Raw genomic sequence first — 12673 nt, forward strand, 5'->3', positions numbered from 1 at the left:
CTGTCTTCAGACACACCAGAAGAGGGCACAGGATCTCATTACAGATGGTTGTGAGCCACCATGTGGTTGCTGGGATTTGAACTCCGGACCTTCGGAAAAGCAGTCGGGTGCTCTTACCCACTGAGCCATCTCACCAGCCCGATTTTCTTTTATCTTAATACCACTGATAGGCAAGGTAGATTCAGGAGGCAGAGGCAGACAGATCTCTGAGAGTCCGAGGCCAGCTTGGTCTACAGAGTGGTTCTAGAACAGCCAGGGCTATACTTTCTTGGACCACTGATAGGCTTTTAAAGTGATCAGTGTCTCTTACTGTGCTGTGTCCTGCAGGGCGACTGCTGTTAGGGAGTTGAAGTGTTTTCAGAAGGCTTGGCCCTTAGCTGATGGCCCCCAGTCACTGAGAGCTGCTTAAGTTATTAGGGCTTCGACCCAGTCAGTGGGTTACCCTTTGATGGATTAATATAATGATGACATTATTGGGAAAGAGTAAAAAATTAAAGAAGGGCCTGGTTGTGGGAGAGGGGTCACAGGGGTTTGTAGTTCCCTGGAGGGCTACAACTTCTCCCTTCTTTCCTGTTTTTCTCTGCTTCCTGGCCATCATGAGATGAGCAGTTCTGTTTCAGCAGTCCTTAAAAGTAGTTAATTTATTGTGTGTGTGTGTCTGTCTGTCTGTCTGTCTCAGACAGAGACATGGATTTGGGCATGCATGTGCTATGCACACACGTGGAAGTCAGAAGTCAAAACTTGGAGTCAGTTCTCTGATTTCACTCCAGGTTCTAGGGATTGAGGTCCATTTGTCAGGTTTCTATAGCAACTGAAGGAGGACAAGATTTTCCTGGTTTACACTTCCAGGTTACAACCCATTATTTAGGAAACCAGGATAGAGGCCAAAACCATGGGAGAGCACTGCTACTTGCTCAGTGTTCCAGCTTGGCTTGCTTTCTTACACTGTCTAGGCCCACATGTGTAGAAATGGTACACCCACAACAGGCTGGGCCTTCCCTCGTCAATTGACAGTTAAGACAATCGCTCACAGACATGCCCACAAGCCAATTGATGGAGGCAGTTGTTCAGTTAAGGTTATCTAGGTATATCAAAGTGGCATGCACTTTTACCACTAAGCCTTTTTGATGGCTGCCACCACTGCCTTAGACCTGTTTTTTACCTTATCACATATACAAAGCCAATGGAGCCAGCCACACTAAAACCTGTGAAAGTGTGAGCAAAGTGAATCTTTCTTTTAAATTATCTAGTTCAGATATTAGTTGCAAGAAGAGAAAGGTGGCCAACACAGCTAGTTAGAAGGACATTACCTCCCCCTCCAGCCTGGGAAATGTCTTTTGAACTAATGACGACAGTGGGGAATTTAGAAGACTCAGTAGGGCCCATTAATTGGAAAATAGGAAGAGACACAGGGGGTTGTACAGGCCTCTGGCTCAGACAGCTGAGTGAATAGTAGCAACATTTACATCTACGCTGTGGTTAGCAATCTTCAGTTTCCTGTGAGATGCTGTGTATTTGAGATCCTAAGTATCAGAATGTCAGGAGTGGAGAAATGATCCAGTGGTTAAAAAGCACTGGCTGCCCTTGCAGAGAACCCAGGTTCAATTCCCAGCACACACACACACACACACACACACACATACACTGTGGCTCCCAACCACCTGAAACTTCAGTTCCAGGAGATCTGACACATACTTCTGGCCTCATTCAGCATTAGGCTCATATGTAGTTAGCATATATACATACAGGCAGATATTCACACACATAAAATAAATAAGTCTAAAATGAAGATGTTGAGTAGACAAAGGGTGTGGGTTTGGGGATCAAGTTTGATAGGGTGGTGGTTAAGTCTGATTTACAATAAAGTTTATAAACAAGAAGAATTAGTTCAGACTGTCAAAAATCAGATTATGTCAAGCTATAGAGCAGTAGATTATGCATGAAGCATACGTCCTTGCTATACTCATATGTACTTTATAGAAAAAGCAAGTTCTGTCAGCTCACCACTTGGAGGCTAAAAGTGAAGATGATGTAGCTCTATGAACTTGGCCTCTGGTCAGGACCCCTACCACATCACATTATCAAGTAGCATCATGACAGAATTGGCAAGATCTGAAGGTAAAATAGGAGTCCAGAGCATCCATTTAGTTTCTTTTCAAGAAGCAAGGTGCTACAAACAGAATGTTTGTTCCTTTTGAGAGTATTGTCCTTGATGTAATCATTTTGTGCTAGGCTCCATTTCCTAAACACCCCCTGCCTCCCAGTGCCATTATATTGCAGACCAAGCTCCCAACACAGAAGCTTTTGTGTGATACACTCAAACTGTAGCATGTGGCCATCTCTTAGAGGATTCCTGCATCCTGGCTCATAGACTGCTGATGGTCTGCAGTATCAAGTGACCAGGGCGAAACATCACAGTCAGGACTAAGAAACTCCAGAGCCCTTGTGCACTAGAAGCCTAGTGTTGTGGAACATACTGAGATTATTTTTTTTTCTCACGTGTTATGTTTTTCTGAATGTGTTTTTAAAAAAATCACAAACTTATTACTCTTCATTTAAATTTTTATGCCAGTCTTAAAATTATGTAAATAGTTTATATAAAATAGGCTTCTTTTTCCAAGAGAGGCTCTCATACCCTCCAAGGGAAAAACATTAAAAAAATTTTCTCCAAAAGAAATTTTATTAAATTGTTTTCATTTTCATAGAAAAGATGTATCGGTCATTTTATTTCCACTTCCGTTCAGCAGTAGAAACACCAAAGTTCCCAAATCAGGGACATCAGCTATACTGCTAAGACGACACGTGGAAATAACTAGCAAGAGTAAATCAGAAAGACGCAGGCACACAGCTATATAGTGAGCCCTTACCTCAAGAAAAAAATGCAAGAGTCAACTAAAAAAAAACTTTTCAATCAAATAATTTCATTAAAATTGTAGAAAGATACACCTTGTACACAATTCACAAGAACAATTTTTAACAGTGTTCAGTAACACGCTGTTAGTGTATGGTGGGGAAGCAGTCAAGATGACTCTGACTCTGTTGTTCACAGACATCTCCTTTTATCAGTACAAGCTATTTGAACTCTAATGTTCCCCACAGTTAAGAAATCTCTAGGGAGTCAAAGGATGAGAGCAGTCATGTGTCCAGTTGACAGCACACTGGTGTAATTCTTTCCACAGATGACACGAGAAACTTGGCTTTAAGTTTAGAGAAGAAATAACCTTACTTTTGCTTTGCAGTTCTAGGTATGACTCTCACCCAGGACTGCATGTGTGCCATGGAGCACACACACCACAAGTGATTTCCCAACCTCAAACCTTCCTTAGGAAACTTTGTCCCAGTACTTTGTGTTAGTAAATTCTCTTTTAAGAGATGCTTAGGATCTAGAGTTCACTTACTCCCAAGTACTTTTGAGGGAATTAAGAGCCGCACCCATCCTGATGATTTGAATTCAACACCTACGACCCACAGGGTGGAACGAGAAAACCGATTCCCTCAGATTGTCCCTCACCTCTGCACATTCAGTGACACACATATGTCTACCACCAATACATAAAAAGAGAAAAAAACCCAAAGACCTAAGAATACAATAGCCATGCCCAGACTAGCAAGTTAGCCAAATCCATTGTGGTGTTTGCTGTCAAGACAGGGTGTGTCTGTTCAAACCCTGGGACCTCTACGGTAGGAGAGAGCTAAGTCCGACCGCTGTACGTGTGCCGTGGTGTGTACCACAGGTGATGAAGAAATAGTCGAAATCTCCAGGTGATAGGTTATTTTTAACAAGCTGTCCCCAAGAATTGTGTTAGATTGCATCAGTGCACCAATGACTCTTTCAGCCTTTAGTATATGGCAGACTTTTGGTTTATGTTAAGAATTTCTTTTGGCAAAACAGTCCATGATTTTACAATGTTTTGTTTTAAATTTTTTAAATCATGTACTAGGTGAAAAACCATTTCGCTGTGATGAATGTGGTATGAGATTCATACAGAAATATCACATGGAAAGGCACAAAAGAACTCACAGTGGAGAGAAGCCTTATCAGTGTGAATACTGCTTACAGGTAGGTCAGACAGTTTGAACTCTCCTACCTTAACTGCAGTGCAAAATCACTAACAAGTTAGGCACCATTTAGTACTAGTATCATTTGAGATTTTTAAGCTCTGATTAGATTTATAATAGAAACTTGATCAGTGAATTGGTTTAGAATTATTTATATTGTTATTAATTATCTTGTTTCTTTTCTTCTCTTCCTTGTTGACCAAAAAAAAAAAAAAAAACCAAACAAACATAAAAACAACAACAAAATACCACTTCCAACCTCTGATTTCAACAGTATTTTTCCAGAACAGATCGTGTATTGAAACATAAACGTATGTGCCATGAAAATCACGACAAAAAACTAAACAGATGTGCCATCAAAGGTGGCCTTCTGACATCAGAGGAAGATTCTGGCTTTTCTACTTCACCAAAAGATAATTCACTGCCAAAAAAGAAAAGGCAAAAAACTGAGAAGAAATCGTCTGGGATGGACAAGGAGAGTGTGTTGGACAAATCGGACCTGAAGAAAGACAAGAACGATTACCTGCCTCTCTACTCGTCGAGCACTAAAGTAAAGGATGAGTACATGGTGGCAGAGTATGCTGTTGAGATGCCACACTCTTCAGTGGGAGGCTCCCACTTAGAAGATGCATCTGGAGAAATACACCCACCCAAGTTGGTTCTCAAAAAAATCAATAGTAAGAGAAGTCTGAAACAGCCCCTGGAGCAAAGTCAAACCATTTCACCCCTATCCAGCTATGAAGACAGCAAAGTTTCCAAGTATGCCTTTGAGCTTGTGGATAAGCAGGCATTACTGGACTCAGAAGGCAGTGCTGACATCGATCAAGTGGATAACTTGCAGGAAGGCCCCAGCAAACCTGTGCACAGCAGTACTAATTACGACGACGCCATGCAGTTTCTGAAGAAGAAGCGGTATCTTCAAGCTGCAAGTAACAACAGCAGGGAGTACGCACTAAATGTGGGCACCATAGCTTCTCAGCCTTCTGTGACACAAGCCGCCGTAGCCAGCGTCATTGATGAGAGCACCACAGCATCCATACTGGATTCCCAGGCACTGAATGTGGAGATTAAAAGCAATCATGACAAAAATGTTATTCCAGATGAGGTCCTGCAGACTCTGCTGGATCATTATTCCCACAAACCTAATGGACAGCATGAGATCTCCTTCAGCGTTGCAGATACTGAAGTGACTTCTAGCATATCAATCAATTCTTCCGATGTACCTGAAGTCACCCAGTCAGAGAATGTTGGATCAAGCTCCCAAGCATCCTCATCAGATAAAGCTAACATGTTGCAGGAATACTCCAAGTTTCTGCAGCAGGCTTTGGACAGAACTAGCCAAAACGATGCCTATTTGAATAGCCCGAGCCTTAACTTTGTGACTGACAACCAGACCCTTCCAAATCCGCCAGCGTTCTCTTCCATAGACAAGCAAGTCTATGCAGCCATGCCCATCAACAGCTTTCGATCAGGAATGAATTCTCCACTAAGAACAACTCCAGATAAGTCCCACTTTGGACTAATAGTCGGTGACTCACAGCACCCATTTCCCTTTTCAGGTGACGAGACAAACCACGCCTCTGCCACGTCAACAGCAGACTTTTTGGATCAAGTCACTTCTCAGAAGAAAGCTGAGGCACAGCCTGTCCACCAGGCTTACCAAATGAGCTCCTTTGAGCAGCCCTTCCGTGCTCCATATCATGGATCCAGAGCTGGAATAGCAACTCAGTTTAGCACTGCCAATGGACAGGTGAACCTTCGGGGACCAGGGACAAGTGCTGAATTTTCAGAATTTCCCTTGGTGAATGTAAATGATAATAGAGCTGGGATGACATCTTCACCAGATGCCACAACTGGCCAGACTTTTGGCTAAAAAAAAAATGTGTACATAATACTGGCACTTTAGAACAGATTAATCAAGCGTGGGGTTACTCTGTAAAATGGAGTGCTGTACAGTTCTAAGAGCAGTGCGTTCATAGCAAGCTGATAAGAATAGCAAGATAATCCAATAACTGCATTTTGTTTGGTTAGTCAGCATTCCTTGAACTGCCTTACGTGTCGTCACCGTTAGAGAAGCAATGCATTACCTGTTTTAGATCAGAACCTTGCTATTCACCCACACCAAGATAAAAGAAAAAAAAAGACTTTCGCACAATTGTTTCCTAACTGATAACATTGTACATTCTTAGGAGCATAGTAATTGTGTGAAACTCCCTCATACTGTTTCTGAGTTTTTCAGCATAGTATTGCACTTCAGCAGGGAATCCGAGGATACGTCACAGACAGTGAACTTAAAGTTTCAATGTCAAGAGATTATGGCTTAAATACGTAGTTTGTCCTATAGGGGGGAATAAAAAGAAACCACCTTTAAAAATGATATGCCATATACCCTTGGTTTTCATTTTGCATTATAATGACATGTTTTTTGTTTTTTTTTTTTTAAGAAAAAGTAATAAAAATCTGATAGTCTAAGACTCCACTATTTAAAAGCCTAATTACTTTTAAAGTATGCATACTTTCAAAACTTACCAAAACACACAACTGCTGAAGCATTCACTTCTCTATGGAAGTATGCATACTGGTGTCAGCTTCTTTGTACAGGTAAACTTAGACATTTTTTATGATTTTTCATGTGCAAGTATCAAGGTTGGAAGTTTTAGTAAAAAAATAAATATTCTGTAGATTACATTCCCAAGAAAATAATGCTTACACAAAATGTATATTCCACGTTTTAAAGCTGAAATGTATTTTATTTTACACACTTCAGTTGACATAGAGCACTTAGAATTAATCTGGTATTTTTTGATTTCTCAAAGTTAAAATCATAGATTTTTTAGGTTTGATATGGTTGTGTCATAATCATCTCGTAATTGACAATTTTGCTTTTTGGCAATAAAAGAAAGTTGGGATATCTTTGAACTGTAAAACCTGGTTTAATTCTTCTCTTCCTGGACTCTTGATAGATTGGATAATTAAACAGTATCCCAAGAAACTAAAGAAATGGGCATTTTAATTGCTTACTTAAGTTACATTTAAATGAATACTGCTCACGACAGTTTTACAAAGCGGAAGTGCTTACCGATTCCAGTAACTGCAGTTTCTTTTTCAGCTAGATGAGTGATGGGAAAGTTTTTGTTGCATTTCAAAATCTAAATAAACTACAGACTTTATCCTTATACCACGAATGTTTTTTTTATATATGTATACTTTGTCTTAAAATAATACAGCATGATACAATAAATAGTGCTTTTATATATATATATATATATACACTTTTATGAATAATGATGGTTTGAGTTACACATTGAACAGTTTTAATTTTTGGAGACTAACATTCGTTACATCAGCTCTACATCTCTTTTATTTGTTCCACATTTTTGGGTTTTGTACTTTCCATTTCCGCCATCTTTATCACAATGCACCAGTGATGATCTGAAACCAGTACCCTTGGGAGATGACGCTTTGTTAACTTCCATTTTGACTTTGCTGTTGACCCTGTAGATCTGCGTGCTTTGTTTCAGTGTTGAGTATTTTATCCATTTAAATTATTTTTCTTTTATTTAATGTTATCCCAAGACTGTTCTCATAAAGAAGGGAACAAAGAAATATCCTCCCCCAGTGTCCTTCACTTACACTCATTTATTTTTTTAAATGTTGGTATTTTTATGACAAGGAATATAAGTTATGTTTATGTGGTTTCCTCTACACTTTGTTATGAAACTTTGCTTGAAATCATAGTTTCCCATTTGACAGCTTTGCTGTCAGATCTTCAAGAACTTTAGACTTCTTTGAAGTGAATATTTTAAGTTCTGCCATTATTGATCTGAAGACTGATGTGTGTCTGTGGCGCATCACATAACCACAGGAACGCTTCATCAGATGAGGTGTGATGGGACCGTGTGCACCCTAGATGGGTGCTTGTATATTTCTCATAGTACTTTTGACAAGAGCAGACATTTATCTCCTAAGTTGAACCTGATTAAAAACATAGTGTGGTTCCACTGAGCACTTGATGCATTTCTTGTACAGTGTAAGGGTCTGTTTTTAACATCACCAGCACAGTTTTAAGAATGTGACGGTTGCTGAGAGGTTCAGGTCAGCTTAGGAAGAAAAAGCCTTTGAAAATGGAAGTTCTGTAAACAGAATTTCAGGTGTTGCATTCCTGTCTTAAACACATTTCTTTAAATCCACACAACGGCAGACTTTTCTACCATGTTATAAGCATTTGAGATAACTGATAGCCAGCATAACTTACTGACTTACCAGTTAAGTACAGTCATCACTTACTGTGAAATTCCAGATGCCTGTCAGGCTCAGCTTGTATCTTCATCCTAGGAGAAGCATCTCAACAGGCTGGGCTTCCCTGTGTTGGTTTAGAAAGCTTTTCTGCCTGGGCATTAGAGAAGGAAAGTGGCCCTGTGTGCTGCTCTGGACAGATCCCTGGATGATATGAGATACCCTGTCAGTTCACACTTCTCATTTCTTCTCCAAGTATAGCTCTAGCACCCTTCAGCTTCTGCTCGCCGTTAGCCTGTCAGTCTGGGCCCACTAGACAAGGCAGGAGCTCTCCAACATCCGAAAGCATTGTTGCTGTTTGAGCTTCAGCTCTTACTGCACATGTATCTCATTGGCTTTGGAATAGCTGAGTGGCTCCTGTGGTTTTTATTTTTGTGGATCTACAGTGTGCATGTGCTACCTAGTCAGGTAGGAGTCCATCATCTTAGCTGACTCAGGGTACAGCAGTGGGTCATTTTTATCTCTTAGGAGGTAGAAGAGGCCTTGTGCTCAGGGCAAGCCTTCATTCCCACAGGTGAGGGGCACTTGCAAAGTGCCACCGGGGCTAGATATTTTGCCACTTCTTTGATTTTTATTAATTTGGGCTTTTAAAGGGCTGTTTAAAAAAATAAAAATAAAAAAGAGGCCGGGAACCTCTGAGTAGGTGTGCTGCGTACAGAGCTCCCTAGAACCTAAGCTAGAGGTCATCTTTTTACAGTGTACTTACTTGAAGAAGCTCTATTATAATCAATGAGAATCTATTTGAGTCTGCAATTTAAGTTAAAAACTTTTCCGTTTCAAATTGCTTTATTTCAGGGAAATAATTTTCCAGTTGTTTTTGCTATATTCTGCAAATAAAAAGCGTGTTTCCTTTTCCCACCTAAACTTTGGTAGGAAACAGACTAAAGCAGACAAACATTTCTTGTTGTGTTTGTTGCTTTCTTTAATCCAATGGATAAAAAAAAGTAAAACCCTGTAAACATTATTTTATTTTTTTATGCAATACCATGCTGTAAATAGGGTTCATCGAGTAAGGATGCACCTACCTATGATTGAACCTTTGATTCTGCACAGTTAGAGTTTATATATAAACGTGTCTTGACAATCAAGGACTTGATGTGAGTCTTCCTTTATGATGTTTATTAATGTTATGCATTCCATTTGTTTGAAGTGAGTACCAATGTGCTAATTTGTATTGTCTGAAAGTATGTAATGTTTTTACAGCTTGTTTTTAAGACTCTGTAAATATGTACAAACCAGTCACAGTACCGCTTTATGTTAGAAGGCGTGTGATGTTGTACTGTATGTAAGCAATAATACATAGCAGTGCTAACTTTACAAGTAGCATCAGGAACGTTCTAGAGAAACATTTCAGAGTTATTAGTTATCCTTATTTCACTTAATAATGATTACCTTTAATCAGTTTTTATAAGCAAATTCCATTGTTCCTCCTGTTGGAACGTAACACTGTTTACACAGCATAATTGACGTTGCAGGGGGGACAGGCTAGATCTGGCTTCGTCTGTGCTCACTCTCACTAAGCATTGAATGGCCTTACCACTCTTGTGCAAAGATGGAGGAAGACCGCTGAACTTAGTGCCCATCACACTGAAGGAAGGGATGTGTTGTTTGTTTTCCCGTTTCTGTACTGCTACCTAACTCTGGTTTGCTTTGGGTTTTAATATGTGTTTCTGTTCTAGATTCAAGCCCGTAAGTGTTGAGGTAACTTCAGTTCAGTTGTGAAGTAGATAGATTTCTTCATATTTCATAGCTACATTTCAATGATTCTAAACTTTCTACTTTGATTTTTAGATACTTATTTTTCAAGCTTGATTTCTCAGCTGACCAGATGAATTTACTCAACTTCAATACAAAGAAAGACAAACTTATAGCTTGAAGTGAGTAGATATTATACTGTACAGAGCAGCTCTCTGAACACCCATCACTGCTTTAGAAACAAAGCCGCCACTTTATAAATGATTATGACCTACATTTTATAGGGAAAATGTTTTTAATGCTAGTCATTTATATAATGTGCTTTGAAGGGTTTGCTAGGCCACTTCTGTCACTTTTTAGCACACTGGTACCTTTTCTATGTAATGTATGCTTTTTATTATTGTAGCAAAGCATTTCGGTAGAAAGAATTTTGCAACAATACGGGGGAAATTTTTCATTGTCGGGTTTGAATTATACTGGATTTTATCTGTCTAGTCTTACTTGTCTTTATTTTAATGCTGTCTGGAAGGGACCTTGGTACCCAAATAAAGCAGGTGAACCTCATTGCTCCAAGGGCGTACTGTGTAGTGCCGAGTTTCACCTGGGAATCTGATGACTTTGAAAAGAAAAACACATTTACAAAAATTGTACAGAAGAAATTAAATGTGTGATGGAAATCCTGATGGTGGAGCACGTTGGATTTTCTGAGACATAGTGTTATTTTCCTGGAATCCCTTATGCCTTCTTTGTATTCCAGCCAATAAAGAAAACCTTGTTGTTGAAAGTGGTAGGCTGCTAGGATATTCTGATTATACAGTATTGCTTTTCCTGTCCTGGTCTCGGCCCCTCTCAATCACTGTAAACTTTTTATTTTCTACTTCTTAATGCTAATTAAATATGTATATAATGTAGAGGCTGTTGTATAGAACTGAATGAATTGGGATGCTATGCTTGAATGGGTAGCTACATGGAAATATTGGGTGGATACTGAGAGTTCCTAAGATGCCAGAGTAAATTTACGTGGGAAAGGATCCCCTTTTCTTGGGAAGGCCACAGCAGATGGTTCCTGCACCCCTAGGGGGTCAGTGGGAGAATCAGCTGCAAACTCAGTATCAGACAGTGGAGCCTCCCTTCCCTTCCCTTAAAATATGAGCACTAAATTTCAAAAGTCTACTCAGGTGAAATTGCTTTGCAGTGAAACTTAACCACATTGAAATTTTCACTGTTAAATACTATATTTGTGATATTTTTAAATACAAACTTTTACACTGCAGTCAGCAGCCTAATGATTGAAATTTAGCCAAGATATTTTAAAAATAATAGTTATCCTCCATGTATAATTGTTTTTAAACAATTGGGAGGATTTTTCTGTTAAAAGATTTTTTTTTTTATCATTGTTTAAAAAAAGAAACAAACCATTTTGCTTGAGCCCCCATTTTATACCGTAAGTGAGTCACTGAGCCATTCAAGTGCAGTGGCGGCTTGTTGCATCCCTGGCCACGGGACATGAACTGACATTACAAGGTTTAATGAGTTCATAGCTTTCGGCACAGTCGTCACAGTTCACCTCGCCTCTTGGAGTTTATAATACTGTTTTGTGTATTGTGATACAAAAAGGAAGTTGTTTTACATTATTTTAAATTGAATTATTAGATTAACTTATATTTGCAAATTCTGCATTTTAAATGTGGACACTTGGCTGTTTGAAAATAAAATACAGAATACAAGTTTTATGAATAATTTTCTAGCTGAATTTTTCACAGTACTTCGAACCAAATAACTGCTGGTAAATATGCAAAAAATGTGGTACATAGAGGAAGGGATGTCCATGTGGAATTACTAGTTCCAGAGATTGAGTAAATATCAGGGCCTTTACTGTAGATTGTGGTGATAATGTTACTAGTTCTAAGATCCAGTCAGCTGTTAGCCGTCATTAACTATTTCAGACTTGAACCATGTTGAAGCATAGGGCTAAGAATATATACGGCTTTTCCTTTACAGATAAGAGTCCTTTCACCTTTCTTTCATCAGTAGCATACATAGTTGGTTGGGTTCCCCCCCCCCCTCCATTAGTGTAGATAGACCTGTTTTCAGCCACCTTGCCAGGACTTTGTCTTCTGACAGTGGGATGCATTGTAAAAAAGCAGTTTGCAGTTAAGAGTGCTGCCTCCATTCTTGGGACAAATGTCAATTAGTTAGCCCTTGCAAAAGTCAGTGCTCAGACCCCGGCTCTTTGGCACGGTGCTGTAACCAACTGTACGTAATGGTACCACTGATGGTCTACTATTCATTTCCTAGATCCCGGTTCTTGAGTGATTTGGCTTGGTGGGGAGAGGGATGGGGAGATATTCTACCTGACACTTCTCCCACCTTCTGAAGATTCTATGAAAAAATAAAATTGAAGTCACTTGAATTAATGTGTTGTCACTGAGTCTTACTTGACAATTTATCACTCACAAAATGATTCTTCTGATCAGTGTCTGGATAGCTTACACTTCCCAGCTGTTCAGTCCCCTGATTGCTGAATCTGATGGATATTAGGATAAACAACAACCACTTCCTGGGTCAAGAGACAGCGAAGGCCAAAGTGAAGTGAAAACGGAGTCTCCCCCACCCCACCCCA

General features: G+C 39.6%; 1 protein-coding gene across 4 annotated transcripts in view; it reads left to right on the forward strand.

Moving 5' to 3' along the window:
* The window catches only part of Znf148 (zinc finger protein 148), a 124458-nt gene extending 111995 nt beyond the window's left edge, over positions 1 to 12463 (forward strand). For all 4 annotated transcript variants that reach the window (XM_021209973.2, XM_029544720.1, XM_021209975.2 and 1 more), the window contains 2 exons: positions 3942 to 4060; positions 4334 to 12463. In XM_021209973.2, the coding sequence (XP_021065632.1) occupies positions 3942 to 4060; positions 4334 to 5932 (1718 nt within the window). In that variant the 3' untranslated portion in view covers positions 5933 to 12463. The remainder of the gene's footprint in view (positions 1 to 3941; positions 4061 to 4333) is intronic.
* Positions 12464 to 12673: the final 210 nt, after the last annotated feature.

The sequence above is a fragment of the Mus pahari genome, chromosome 12, assembly GCF_900095145.1.
Source record: "Mus pahari chromosome 12, PAHARI_EIJ_v1.1, whole genome shotgun sequence".
In the NCBI taxonomy this organism is placed as follows: domain Eukaryota; kingdom Metazoa; phylum Chordata; class Mammalia; order Rodentia; family Muridae; genus Mus; species Mus pahari.